This window comes from Salvelinus namaycush, chromosome 37 (assembly GCF_016432855.1).
Source record: "Salvelinus namaycush isolate Seneca chromosome 37, SaNama_1.0, whole genome shotgun sequence".
NCBI lineage: Eukaryota > Metazoa > Chordata > Actinopteri > Salmoniformes > Salmonidae > Salvelinus > Salvelinus namaycush.
In genome coordinates this window covers 14,486,910-14,502,129 of record NC_052343.1, presented here as the reverse complement: position 1 = coordinate 14,502,129, position 15,220 = coordinate 14,486,910, and the positions used below count along the sequence as shown (strand labels likewise).

The 15,220-nt window shown below is 41.4% G+C and overlaps 1 protein-coding gene across 3 annotated transcripts in view; it reads left to right on the top strand.

The window, feature by feature from the left end:
- Window positions 1-1,136: 1,136 nt before the first annotated feature.
- Window positions 1,137-15,220, top strand: part of LOC120030887 (pleckstrin homology domain-containing family F member 2) — a 33,475-nt gene continuing 19,391 nt past the window's right edge. For 2 of the 3 annotated variants that reach the window (XR_005473700.1, XM_038976391.1), the window contains exon 1: window positions 11,583-11,887. Coding sequence is in view for 1 of the 3 variants with exons in the window: in XM_038976391.1 (XP_038832319.1) it covers window positions 11,884-11,887 (4 nt within the window). In the remaining 2 variants the exon portion in view is untranslated. Of the gene's footprint in view, window positions 1,279-11,582; window positions 11,888-15,220 lie in introns of those variants that run through there. The other variant, XM_038976392.1, reaches the window with a different exon arrangement.

Below are 15,220 nucleotides of genomic sequence, written 5' to 3'. Positions count from 1 at the left end.
CACAATCCATTTGGGGAGGTAGCGTTCTCCTGGTATCCGCCAAACCCAGATTCGGACTGCTAGATGGTGAAGTGTGATATATCACTTCAGAGAACGAGTTTGCACTGCTCCAGAGTCCAATGACGGCGAGCTTTACACAACTCCAGCTGACGCTTGGCATTGTGCATGGTGATCTTAGGCTTGTGTGCGCAGCCGCTCGGCCATGGAAACCTATTTCATCAAGCTCCTGATGAACAGTTCTTGTGCTGATGTTGCTTCCAGAGGCAGTTTGGAACTCGGTAGTGAGTGTTGCAACCGAGGACAGGCTATTTTTTACACGCTACGCACTTCAGCACTAGGTGGTCCTGTTCTGTGAGCTTGTGTGGTCTACCACTTCGCGGCTGAGCCATGTTGCTCCTAGACATTTCCATCTAGCAATAACAGCACTTACAGTTGATTAGGGCAGCTCTAGCAGGGCAGACATTTGATGAACTGACTTGTTGGAAAGGTGGCATTCTATGATGGTGAAACATTGAAAGTCACTGAGTTATTTAGTAAGGCCATTCTACTTCCAATGTTTGTCTATGTAGATTGCATGGCTGTGTGCTCGATGTTATACATGTTTCTGAAATAGCCGAATCCACTAATTTGAAGGGGTGTCCACATACTTTTGTATATATAGTGTATTTTTAGTACTGACTAACCACATGATATGTTATAGCAATCTATCAGTCAATTACGTGACACGCAACCATTGGTTGATGCTTGCAACGTCTGAGAAGGGGAACGCAACCTATATGTGGTTAGCTGATAAATACCTATCAGGCATTGTAAGATCTGTCAGGAGTCAGAAATATCCAAGCAGTGGAACATGACCTGAGTATTCACTCAGTAGGGAGTCCAGGCAGTTATCTTCTCTACTATTGTTGGATCCCAGTTTACTAGGGGAGTAGCCTGCCTACTTCATAACAGGGCCTGTTGACCAATCCTGAAACAAATTATGGAGAGAAAAAAAAAAAAGACCAAAAAACATGGTAAACCAGTGAACCAGTATCCCCGACCCGTCCTGTTTATGACTGCACGTCCCAGTCCAGCCCAACCCAGCCTTGCACTCACTCCCATATTTTTTGAACAAGTCAAGTGACGCCACTACTCCCTGTAGCCATATTGTTATTACTTTCAAGGCAACGAGTGAGCAGCTGTCCGCGGACAGCAAGGTAGAGGGCGACTGACAAGTGTGGAATTTCATTAAACGAAGCTACAAGTTACTTGTAAATTGCTGGTCGAAGTTAAAGTCGGGTATGTGCTTTGTTGGAATGGTATCTCACTATTTGTGTTCTTGTATTCTTAGCCATAGTCACAGCTACTGTAGCTAGCTAACTCGCCACTGTTCCACTGCACTGTGCTAACACCACAGCGGCTAAGTTAGCTAGCAAGTTGGAAACGGGACCGAATGGAGGATTTAGCTAGCCTTTGCTTTAGCATTAACATTGTGGCTAATGAGCGTAGCTAGCAACTAACTAAATAAGTTGATCTAGCTAACTTAGCTAGCGCTACACCAATTATGAATTATATTGAGATAACGTTGGCCAAGTTAACCACGCGAGTCATCTTTAGTAGCTAATGTTAGCTAGTTAACCAGTACACCATTCATAGACGTTGTTAGCAAACTACCTTCTTTAGCGCCCATTAACGATGGTATCGTCTGACTGGGGGTGTTTTCTTAAGCGCCCCGACGCTTGTTCTAAACGTTAACGCATCGTTTGCGGTAGGGTTTTGGAAACATAAGGAACGTATCTTTCATATCAGCAGGTGGGGAAAAAGTACTCAATGTTCATACTTGAATAAACATAAAGATACCTTAATAGAAAATGACTCAAGTAAAAATATAAGTCACACAGTCAAATACTACTTGAGTAAAAGTATTTGGTTTTAAATATACTTAAGTAGCTATCAAAAGTAATTGGAATTGCCAAAATATACCAGATCAGAGACAGTAGGGATGAACAGGGATGTTCTCTTGATAAGTGTGTCAATTGAACCATTTTCTTGGCAAAATGTAACGAGTACCTTTGGTTGTCAGGGAAAATGTATGGAGTAAAAGGTACAGTATTTTCTTTAGGAATGTAGTGAAGTAACAAAAATATTTAAAAAAAAAAAATATATATATATATATATATATATATAAACAGAAAAGTACAGATACCCCCCCAAATACTTACGTAGTACTTTAACCCTGCTGCTGTGTTCTGGTCAAATTGGACCAATCTACGTTTTCGCTCTGAAAAATGTAATTAATTTAATCTGATAGTCATGGAACCTTATGACATTGTCCACACAGGGCATCTGAACACACAAAATACATCTTGATGATTTTCATTACATTTTGGGTGTTTTATTTAACTTTTGTACACCTGTGGTGTTCCCGGTCAACAATGACCGGTCATTAGAAATGAATGGGTGAGACTACAATTAGTGTATAAAATTGAGTTCAGGCACATGCCCATTCATCAGATGGACACACTTCCTCTCCCAGACCCCCACATGCATGTGTGTTTGAGCACACACACACCTCACTCCCCTTCTTGGCTTCCATGGCAACCCACAGGGAACCTTTCCCCAATAGAATCACCTGTTGGCATTCTCACAAACAATCACAACATTGTTTCAATAATATATAGAACTTTTTTCGCAGCTCTGGTATGTAAAGCTTTTTTGAGGCCTTGCTCACAATTAATTCTGTGGCAGCACAATGACCAAACAATATACTGTATGTGAGGCTCTTGATCATGACACTGGTGAGGAGAGAGTCCTTGATAAACTTTGACACACAAGTAGTCTGTGATAAATGGCACAATATGTTTCATCTGAGTATTTGTTATAGTCAAAATAACCATACATTATGCTTTTTTAAAACTCAACAAGTTGTATACGCCTAAAGGCCATAAATAGCAAATAGAAGTTCAAACTTGTAATGTTCACATGCATTTAAGTTGATAAAAAGATCTAACACAACATTAGGTGATAATATATGGATTATTATGGATTTATAATCAGCTATAATGGGGTATAATGGGGTGGTCATTTTGGACCGAGAACACAGAATGAATTAACATGAAACAAACAACAGGAGGGTTGAAGTATTTTTACTTACAGTTGAAGACGGAAGTTTACATACACCTTAGCCAAATACATTTGAACTCAGTTTTTTCACAATTCCTGACATTTAATCCGAGTAAAAATTCCCTGTTTTAGGTCAGTTAGGATCACCACTTTATTTTAAGAATGTGAAATGTCAGAATAATAGTAGAGTGGATTTATTTAAGCTTTTATTTCTTTCATCACATTCCCAGTGGGTCAGAAGATTACATACACTCAATTAGTATTTGGTAGCATTGCCTTTAAATTGTTTAACTTGGGTCAAATGTTTCTGGTAGCCTTCCACAAGCTTCCCACAATAAGTTGGGTGAATTTTGGTCCATTCCTCCTGACAGCTGGTGTAACTGGGTCAGGTTTGTCGGCCACCTTGCTCGCACATGCATTTTCAGTTCTGCCCGCAGATTTTCTATAGGATTGAGGTCAGGGCTTTGTGAATCCTTAAGCCATTTTGCCACAACTTTGGAAGTATGCTTGGGGTCATTGTCCATTTGCAACACCCATTTGTGACCAAGCTTTAACTTCCTGACCAATGTCTTGAGATGTTGCTTCAATATAGCCACATACTTTTCCTACCTCATGATGCCATCTATTTTGTGAAGTGCACCAGTCCCTCCTGCAGCAAAGCACCCCCACAACATGATGCTGCCACACCCGTGCTTAACGGCTGGGATAGTGTTCTTCGGCTTGCAAGCCTCCCCCTTTCCCTCCAAACATAATGATGGACATTATGGCCAAACGGTTCTATTTTTGATTCATCAGACCAGAGGACATTTCTCCCAAAAGTATGATCTTTGTCCCCATGTGCAGTTGCAAACCGTAGTCTGGCTTTTTTATGGCGGATTTAGAGCAGTGGCTTCTTCCTTGCTGAGCGGCCTTCCAGGTTATGTCGATATAGGACTCGTTTTACTGTGGGTATAGATACTTTTGTACCTGTTTCCTCCAGCATCTTCACAAGGTCCTTTGCTATTGCTCTGGGATTGATTTGCACTTTTCGCACAAAAGTACGTTCATCTCTAGGAGACAGAACGCGTCTCCTTCCTGAGCGGTATGACGGCTGCGTGGTCCCATGGTGTTTATACTTGCGTACTATTGTTTGTACAGATGAACGTGGTACCTTCAGGCGTTTGGAAATTGCTCCCAAGGATGAACCAGACTTGTGGAGGTCTACAATTTTTTTTCTGAGGTCTTGGCTGATTTCTTTTGATTTTCCCATGATGTCAAGAGAAGAGGCACTGAGTTTGAAGGTAGGACTTGAAATACATCCACAGGTACACCTCCAATTGACTCAAATGATGTCAATTAGCCTATCAGAAGCTTCTAAAGCCATGACACCATTTTCTGGAATTTTCCAAGCTGTTTAAAGGCACAGTCAACTTAGTGTATGTAAACTTCTGACCCACTGGAATTGTGATACAGTGAATTATAAGTGAAATAATCTCTGTAAACAATTGTTGGAAAAATTACTTGTGTCATGCACAAAGTAGATGTCCTAACTGACTTGCCAAAACTATAGTTTGTTAACAAGAAATTTGTGGAGTGGTTGAAACACTTAGGTTGGAGTCATTAGTTTATGTAAACTTCCGAATTCAACTGTAAGTACTTCACACCACTGCATATCAGCGAGAAATAATTTTCAAAAATCAAAAGGTTAAATGACCTTTTATAGGGTTAGGGTTCCCACAGAGACATATTTCCATGTTACAGCCCTTGTTTTCAGTAGTGATGGGGAAATGAAGCTTCCTGAAACATTGCATATTTCCAGCCAATTGTGTCAAATAGGTTCATTACTCAAGGCTTTGATCAACACTGTGTACACTAGTGGCACCTGGTAGTCAAAACAATTTAGCACAGCCAAATTATTATAGATGACATCCCACATGCACAGTGTAGCCTTTTTGTCTTCTTCTGAAGATGATACCTAGCCAATCAGGTGTTTGCGCCAGGTAGCCTAGTGGTTAGAGCTTTGGGCCAGTAACCGAAAGGTTGCTGCGTCGAATCCCCGAGCTGACAAGGTAAAAATCTGTCGTTCTGCCCACTGTTCCCCGGTAGGCCGTCTTTGTAAATAAGAATTTGTTCTTAACTGACTTGCCTAGTTAAATAAATAAAAATAAGATTTTGTTAGTTGAAACGAAGCTTCGGATGTCATTGATCACGTGCCTTTGATAAAGCGATACAAGCATCGGCACACTGCTTAAAAATAAACTGCTTAGCAATTGCCTCGGAGCACCGGTATTAAACGTAACATCACTAGTTTATGGAAGACAGAGTGGACTAGCTAATTAGCTATCTGCATCACTGACACCTGTGTGTAAACAAAAGACAGACGCAACAAACATCTTGTCACTGAAAAATACTGTCGGGTGCAACTGTGTTAAAACCGGTTAAAACATTGTATAGTACTAAGTGTGTGTTTTTAATTTGTGAAATTATTTTGTTGTGAGATGAAAGTAGAGGGATTTCTCTTTCTAGAACCGTACTGCAATTGAGAATCAATGCTTTCTTAAGGGTCCTTCCTAACAATGCAGAGAAATGTATAAATAATAGAAAACAAGGAATAAATACACAGTGAGTAATGATAACTTGGCTGTATACACGGGGTACCAGTACTGAGTCAATGTGCAGGGGTACGGGGTAATTGAGGTAGATGTGTACATATAGGTATGGGTAAAGTTACTATGCAACAGGATAGATAATTAACAGTAGCAGCAGCGTTTGTGACGAGTCAAAATAGTTAGTGCAAAAAGGGCCAATGCAGATAGTCAGGGAAGCCATTTGGTTAACTATTTACCAGTCTTATGGCTTGGGGGTAGAAGCAGTTCAGGTCCTTTTGGTTCCAGACTTGGTGCATCGGTACTGCTTGCTGTGCAGTAGCAGAGCGAACAGTCTATGACCTGGGTGGCTGGAGTCTTTGACAATTTTTAGGGACTTTTTTTTTAAGGACACTGACTAGTATAGAGGTCCTGATGGCAGGGAGCTCGTCCCCAGTGATGTACTGGGCCGTACGGACTACCATTAACACCTTGTGGTTGGATGCCAAGCAGTTGCCATACCAAGTGGTGCAACCATTCAAGATCATTTCAATGGTGCAGCTGTATAACTTTTTGAGGATCTGAGGGCCCATGCCAAAAAGGGCTGTTGCGATCACAAAAAAATGTCAATGTCAAAAATAAAAACGCGAAGCAAACCAAACTCTTTGGTCCTTTAAAAACCTGATGTATGTAAAATATTGTGTGCTATATAAAAAGAAAGGAGGACCAAGGCACTCTTCCTATAATTAATTAAAATGCCACGAAGGCCATGCAGCCGAAACGCGTCGGTTTTTAAACAACTTTGTTTCTATTGAACATGCCATACTAATAAAGGCATTTTAATTAATTATATGAAGAGTGCCTTGGTCCTCCTTTCTTTTTGATGACCAATTTACCCCTTTTACCAAAGAGCACCTTCTATCTACCAAAATATACTATAGTGTACCTTAGTAGCGCTTCCCTTCCTCCTCTTTCTATTGTGTGCTATATGTTGGAAAATATACTGAACAAAAATATAAATGCAATATGCAACAATTTCAATAATTTGACTGATTTACAGTTCATATAAGGAAATCTGTTAATTGAAATAAATTCATAACATGCTGACCAGACCAGACACGTCGCGTGCGCGAGCGTCGCAAAATAAATTTAGAAATCCATGTTATTCAATTATTGCACCCACACTGCTCGCGCGGGCTAAAATAGAACTCATTCCTATTTCTGACGCAGATCGCACTGCAAGTCCTGCTTCTCCTATCTCCTCATTGGTTTATAGAAGCAGGTACCCACATGCCAGCTCCTCATTGGTTATACCCACGTGGGTGATTGAAAGATGAACTTTGTTGCCGGTTGTCGTGGAAATACAATGAAAGTTTAGATGCGATCGCCATATAAGTTCAAAGATGAAAAAGCCTGGAAGGAGGAGAGATGACTAGAAACGATTCGGTTGGCCGTTTTATGTGTGGATTAATTGTCGGAGAAGAGGTCCTTGTGCATTTCAGGTAAAATAACTCAATGTTTATATCCCAGGACAAATTAGTTAGCAACAGCAAGCTAGCTAAATAGGACAAATTAATGTTAGCTAGCAAGTGCAAGCTAGCTAGCTAAATTGCCATACATGTTTAATGCTTTTCGACCTGCCCCCAAATTAATGTCATTGGTTCAGAGTTTGTTTTGATATTTTAACCTGCGTGTTGTGATCGCGTTTGGTGTGGGGGGGAAAAATACATTTATGCACGATAGCGCACGCGCGCAGCCGGTTTGGGTTCCGTGTTAGGCCCTAATCTATGGATTTCACATGACTGGGCAGGGGCGCAGCCATGGGTGGGCCTGGGAATGTGTTTTCTCCACAAAGGGCTTTATTACAGTCAGAAATACTCCTCAGTTTCATCAGCTGTGCAGGTCAATCCCGCAGTGAAAGAAGCCGGATGTGGAGGTCCAGGGATCTTTTTATTTCAGTTCATGAAACATGGGAACAACACTTTACATGTAGTTTTTTATTTTAGTTCAGTATAAATGAATGTGTCTCTGGATGACTGATGTTTGTTTCCAACATTAGGTATGTTTTCCTGAATAAGTTGAATCTGCTTTGTGTTTTGTTTCCTTGCCAACGCCTTTTGCGATACTGGTATCATCATGGATCTATTGCCAAATCTTTTCACCCTCCTGAGGGGGAAGAGGCGTTGTCGTGCATTCTAAGAGGCATTGTTGCGCCTTCTTCATGACTGTTTAGACCATGATAGTTCCTTAGCAATGTGGACACCGAGGAACTTGAAGCTCTCGACCCACTCGACCCTCTGTTTCCTGTAGTCCACAATCAGCTACTTTGTCTTGCTGACGTTGAGGGAGAGGTTGTTGTCCTGGCACCACACTGCTTAGTCACCTCCCTATAGGCTGTCTCATCATCGTTGGTGATCAGGCCTACCACATTTGTGTCATCAGCAAACTTAATGATGGTGTTGGAGTTGTGCATGGCTACAGGAGGGGACTAAGCACGCACCCCCGAGGGGCCTCCATGTTGAAGGTCAGCGTGGTGGATGTGTTATTGCCTACCCTCACCACATGGGAGCGGCCCGCCAGGAAGTCCAGGATCCAGTTGCAGAGGGATGTGTTCAGTCCCACGGTCCTGAGCTTATTGATGAGCTTGGAATGCACTATGGTGTTGGAATGCTGAGATGTAGTCAATAAACAGCATTCTCACATAGGTTTTCCTCTTGTCCAGGTGGCAGAGGGCACTGTGGAATGCAATAGAGATTAACGCTATGCTCCTTTAGTCCATTATTGGGCTAGTTAATTAGACAGAATTTAGATAGCTAGCCGTTTTGTTGTTTATCACCACATCCAGTACTTAAGTAACTAGAGAGCTTACAACGGCCATAAATAGATTCAACTCACTTAGCTAGCTAACTAGTAATCATGACAAATATCAATCACCATTTAAACTTGTAGAAACTTGAATGCAGAACACCACCACAATGACGGCTCAGCTATCATTAAATGTACTTTATCCTCGTCCTGGGGAGGCAAAGGTGTGTACCTTTTTTGTTTGTTTTTCCTTGCTCAGTTTGTAAAGCATGGCACCACCAACGGCAGAATAGTGGGTTCGATTCCCAGGACCAACCTTACGTAAATGTATGCATGCGTACTGCAAGTTGCTTTGGCTAAATGCGTCTGCTTATGGCATATCTTTGCCTTAGCACTACACAACTGATTCAAATGATTAACTCATCAAGCTTTGAGGATTTGAATCAGGTGTGTCGTGCTAAGGCTAAAATATGCAACTCTTTCAGTTGCCAGGACCAGGATTAAGAAATTGCGATTACGACATCAGCTAGCTAGTTTTTCACCTGGTCAGAGCATCAGCCTTGTACAATTTTGTCAAAATTAGAGGTATTGAGCAATCTAGCGGTTGCTTTTGCTCTGTTACGAAACACACACACACACAAACGACTACCCAGTGCCTGATGCTGCTCACTCTCTCGTAACTGTAGAATAGCCTAAATGACTTAGGGCAAAAGGACAACGTTGTGCAAGTGTGTCAATAGGCCATTGCCTATTGAATGCAGGTGCTGTCATTTCCCCCCCCCCTCGAGTAGTTTCACGTGGTCAGAGGCAAAGCATAAAATGTGCATCTGAAAAGAAGCACCTACAATAAGTTGTTTGACAGCGGTTTTATCCCTTGTTTTTTTTTTAGCTTAACGATGTAAAACCAGTTTTCTACGAGCTAGGCCTAGGTGAGGCTAAATGCAGTCGACTTGCCCAGGAGGACTCCTCTCAGCCTCAGGCAACTTGCTGCTCTGCCGCACCGGTACAGGATGTTGCTCTGGTTCCTGTAATCCAATATGGCTCTGTTTATAAATGGATGCAGATTAAATACACTAGAATAGTTCCCACTCTGAAACAAATAGGTTGCCGTCGCTTTAGTAGCTCACAGGTATTGTTTAGCTTGCTAAAGTTATCGGTGTAGTGTATGTCAATTGTGCTTATCTTTCTCACCAGGAAGTAGTTCTGTCACAAAGGCCTATAATGTGATAGTAAATAGTTTTCTGTCGCAACAGGAGGGTTTTTCATATTATGTAAGCATTTCACTTCTGCGTTTGTTGTGCCTGCCTCCAACCTGGCGTTTTTGAAAAGGCACAATTCAGACTCACTTTCGCAGTGCCTTTTTACTTCTGATTTATTCTCTTTATGTCTCTGTGAGAGGATTTCACTTGTGACAACTTCACTTTTATCCACATGGAGGTAAACAAACAGTTAGCAAGATGGGCTGTGAGTAGCCTAGTTTTTTCTTGCTATTAGCAGACAGTTTTATTTTAAAGTGGCTAACTGCAAGCCTTACCACTCAACCTTTTTACCGTTCTCTGCTACCTTTTCTATTAAAATGTCCCAGAAGTGAATATGATGAACGCATATGCACATCTGAATGAGTGTAACAGATGTTGTTATGGTGCATTCCTGTGTAGATAACTTCGCTGTTAATGCTCCTACAGACACACACCATGGTTGAGTTTAACGAGCACTACCAAAAACCTGGAAGAGCAGCCATTTCACATGTCATCAGAAAATATAATGTGTTCATACTCAAACCCCATATGGAGCTCAGCTACCCTTTTTTTTTTTCACTTCAAACATCAATCTGTAGTGAATGCTGTTGCCTGCTGCTGAGGGAGCGATCATAGCTTTCTGAGTGAGTGGTATAAGTAACAACAACTTATCCACATAGAAGCAGAGAGCTTAAGGATCAACCACATGACACAGTGCCCTTTGACCTCTACTACAACTCGGTCGGAAAGAGGCGTGTCAGTCGGACTCTTGATCTCCATGGTGATTTTACAACCCTGTGAGTGGTCTGAGCTAATGCATAGACTTACTAAAGCTCCCACGCTGCCTGTACTGGAAATTGTAGAGGTGGAAATGATGTTGTCAACCTATAGGCCTAGCCTAAAAAATAATGTTGAGACAAAAAGGTACTTTGATCATATATAGCGTGTCAACTTTTGGCCTGGGAGGCAGCTGAAGTCAAAGGGTGGTGACCTCAAAGGTTTAAGCCAAGTTCATTTGGGTCAGGCACTTTGTTTTTGACAATCTTTCAATGATTTCTGTCAAATCAAATCCCATGATCCATCGCCTGCTCCATTAAATCGATTCAGAGGTTTTATGTAGCTTAGCCCCACAACACTGGGGGGTGGCTTCCCCTCTAGTCAAAGTTAACATCCTTTCTGCCTAATGCTTTTTTTACTAGCTTTTCTTAGTCAGCAAAGTTATGGCAAGGACTAAAGCTTTCCCTCCAAGGTTCTCGGTAGAGAATAGTCGCTGAATAATTATTTGACATTTTAAGAGTAGAGTTATTTTTATTTATTTTCCTCAAACCAGTGTTTATTTTTTTAAATTTAAGCTCTCACCTGCACAAGGTTATAATCTAGCCTATCTACAGGTGGCTTCACTGTAATCATTTACACAGTGGAATGTCCCACACCTTCACTTGAAGGTTAAGGTCCCCTAACAAAGGTTAGACGGAAGGTTAGACTGAAGCAACCTGGTTGCTGTTGGATTGATAAGGGCCCTCCCTGTATTCTGTAAATGCAGTGCACTGGACATGCTTTGGTTAGACTGTCCTTTTGCTCTGGTTTAGAGAGCACATTCACAACAGTCCCAAGCCATTGTGCATGTCATGAATTAGGCTTGGGCAGTATACCATATGCCAGGGTATTTGGAAAAAGCCAAGGGATGATTTTTCAATACTGTTTTATACATTTTAATATTTGTAGATACTTTTGAAGTAAATACCTGCAGTCAACTTGTGCAATACTATAGGAGATAAAGAACATTGCGTAATATAGTTATCCTGTCACATTTTTATGAAGCTTACGGTAGTCCCTAGTCACGTGTCACATGGTGTTTGTTTACAAGCAACTACGACGAGAGATCGGAGCTTTGTGAGTCACTCACTGTTGTGCAGCATGCGCCAGGGGATCTAATTACACTATGGAATTCACAACTAAATGTTTGCCAGCTAGATATCTTATAACGTATGTTAACAGTCTAAAATGTGCAAAATGTCTGCAGTTGTGCATTTGGTGTGCAAATTTAGTAGCTAGTTAGCTATCTAGCTAAGTGGTTAGCTTATTCCAAAATCAAGCAATAGCTTGGTAGCAGCAGAGAATCCCATCCTGGATCAAGAGCCTTGCTGGAAAATATTTGTTTTGTGTGCAGCAAAATGAGTGAGTAGTATTTTTGAGTTACTTGTATAGTTTAGTTCAGAAACTGTACAACATGTTTACAATGCGCGCTCTAGCATTTTGTTGGTATTCTCTATTGGGATTTTACATATACAGTGCATTCGGAAACTATTTAGACCCCTTCCCCTTTTCCAATGTTTGTTACGTTACAGCCTTATTCTGACATGGATGAAAAACATGGATGAATCCTGTTTCCATTGATCATCCTTGAGATGTTTATACAACTTGATTTGAGTCTACCTGTGGTAAATTCAATTGATTGGACATGATTTGGAAAGGCGCACACACACACACCAGTCTATACAAGGTCCCACAGTTGACAGTGCATGTCAGAGCAAATCCAAGGTCGAAGAAATTGTCAGTAGAGTTCTGAGACAGGATTGTGTCGAGGCACAGATCTGGGGAAGGGTACCATGTCGACTGTAGTAGCGTAAATGTGAAGTGAAAATGCCATCATGCCACTATATCATCGGAGGCCATTAGGTCAAATGGCTTGTTTCGAAAGGTTACCAAAAGGAAAGGTTACACCCCCCCCCCTATATTTGCAGTGAGGGGTTTGAACTTAACTTAGCCCTGTCCTATTCAACAGGTCAATGTGCCTGCACTGCACACCTGTTTAGATATCACATAAACAGCCACTTCACACAACATATTTCCAACCCCCTTATCTCATATTGAGATCATGTAATCCTCTGTAGACATGCTGTGCTCATGGTAAGCCAGGACTGTGTCCTCTGCTGTAAGGCTGTATTTCCTCTGCAGAGTTAAGCGAGGCTGAAGTTGTTTGTTGTAAGCTGATGATAACACAGTGCAGTAGTGTTGTCACGATACCAGAATTTTGACTTCGATACTCGATACCACAACAAATAAAGAAGGCGTATCAGCCAAAGTCAAGTAATGTCACTTGATCCAGACAGATCTTTTGAGTTCAATATCATTGCATTACAATTTGAGTTTTGGTTAAAAAAAAATATATATATATAATTAAACTACATAATGGTAATCATTTATTTGAGTGGTAAATCTTAGGGATGTGCAACTTTCCCTTTCTTGATGATTCAGTACATATTTAGATACATGGGCTCCAATACGATACAGGAACAATATGTTTTGATTTTAAACGACTCGGTGCGATTTGGTTTGATTAGAGGAACGAAACGATACGATTCGATGCACTGACATTTGTTGTATAAACACATTCGTTTTCCATTCTAATCTGCAGCTAATGGAGTTTATGAGCTGGGCGCCTCTAAGCTGAATCTGTCTGAGCTGACCTCTCTCACTGTGTGTGTAAATTATGTGTATATGTCGGCACCTGAGCTGAGCCATAAGGGAGACTCTGCATCTACCACCCCACCTATCAGATAATGGGGATAATGTTTGCTTTTTGTCCCTCAACTTTCGATCTGAAATCATTTTTGCAGATTCAAAGTGTTTGAGCTAGTAATGTATCAATATTCATCGTTGCAAATTAGCTATGACATAGCCAATGAATATAGAGCACAATTTTGGATTTCAGCCCTGTCTCAATTGAATGGTTTAGACCTTTTTGGAAGTTGGAACTGGCTTCAAGGTCCAGAGTTGAATTTGAGGGCTTTAGTCTATTGATAGACTGGGTAAATCTAGATGTACCCTAGGACTGTCCACAGTACAGGGGAATGCATATTCAATAGGAGTATGTGCATGCATTGAGTTATTGAGCTTGTTTTGCTGATTCCATGTGGCTACAGATGAAAAACAATCTGTTTCCCTTCCATTTGGGACTTATTTTATTATACTGATCAACATCATTTGCTGCTTTTCTTTCATTCTAAAAGTTTGCGCTCTCTCTTTAAGACCCTTGACTTCATTCACACACAGTCAGTTCGAGGCTAGAGCAAAGATGATATGTGAATTGGGGGAGACGATGAAAATGTTATGTTTTTGGTGTCAATCAGCTTTGAAATCAGCAATATTTTGCGTTAACATTTGCATATCAGAAGCATGGTACTAGGGTAGTGAATTGATGTTTGCTTTAGCTAGCAAGGAAAGTTGGCCTATAATTTTAATTTGTATTTATTTAACTAGGCAAGTTAGTTAAGAACAAATTCTTATTTACAATGAAGACCTACCCCAGCCAAACCCTAACCCGGACGACGCTGGGCCATTTGTGCGCTGCCTTATGGGACTCCCAATCACGTCTGGTTGTGATACAGCCTGGAATCGAACCAGGGTCTGTAGTGACGCCTCTAGCACTGAGATGCAGTGCCTTAGACCGCTGCGCTTCTCTGATAGCTACCGGTATCTTCTTGCAAGTGTTTTAGCATGTAATGCTAATGAGTGCAGTGGTTCCTCAGGCCAGGCTAGAGCTAGCAAAGAGTAAGTGGAGCAGGGACGGTGCTCTCTCGCTGTAAGGGGACATCGGCTGACCTGATACAGACATACTTGATCCACTCTCAATCAGTAGACGACGTTAGGCACATTTGACACTGACAGAAGTACCGAAAGTAACAAATTCTAGTAACAAACTTTCATTTTCTAGTATTGAAAAACGACTGACAGTTTGGTATACCGTGCTACACTACAGTGCAATGGTACCTGTCAGTACCAAGGACTCAACATATTTTTTTCTGGCTGTCTGGCCCTTGGTGATTGGGGCTGGCTGCAGAGTGGGCATCAGCTCGGAGAATGGAGAGCAGAGAGTTGGGTGTAGTGAAGTAGTAGCCTAAATTCTTTTGGAGGTGTCTGGTCAAAGGTGACATTCATTCTCAGTGAGGAGGCATAGGCCTGTAGCTGTACTGTACGTCGGCTTACATAAACACCTGCTAGTGGGGGTGGTGGTGAGTGTCAAATGTCTCACATATACAGTGAGGGTGGGCTTATCCTCTCATACAACCTGTGCTACATGGTCCAAGGTGTAGTGAATCATGAGCTTGGCAGTCACACTTTCACTTTAATAGCTGAAATGCTTGAGGCGGATCTTTTCTTCCTGTCTGGTTGAATTATGCTATCCTCTGTCTTTCATGCAATGCTTCCTTCAGTTAAAGGGGCAATCAGCAGTTTCTACATACGTTTTAGACTTATACACTGAGTGTACAAAACATTACAAACACCTTCCTAATATTGAGTTGCACCCCCCCACCTTTTTTTTTGCCCTCAGAACATGAAATCTACAAGGTGTCGAAAGCGTTACACCGGGATACTGTCCCGTGTTCATGCCAATGTTTTCCACAGTTGTCAAGTTGGCTGGATGTTCTTTTGGTGGTGAACCATTCTTGAAGCACACGGGAAACTATTGAAAAACCCAGCAGTGTTGCAGTTCTTGACACAAACCGA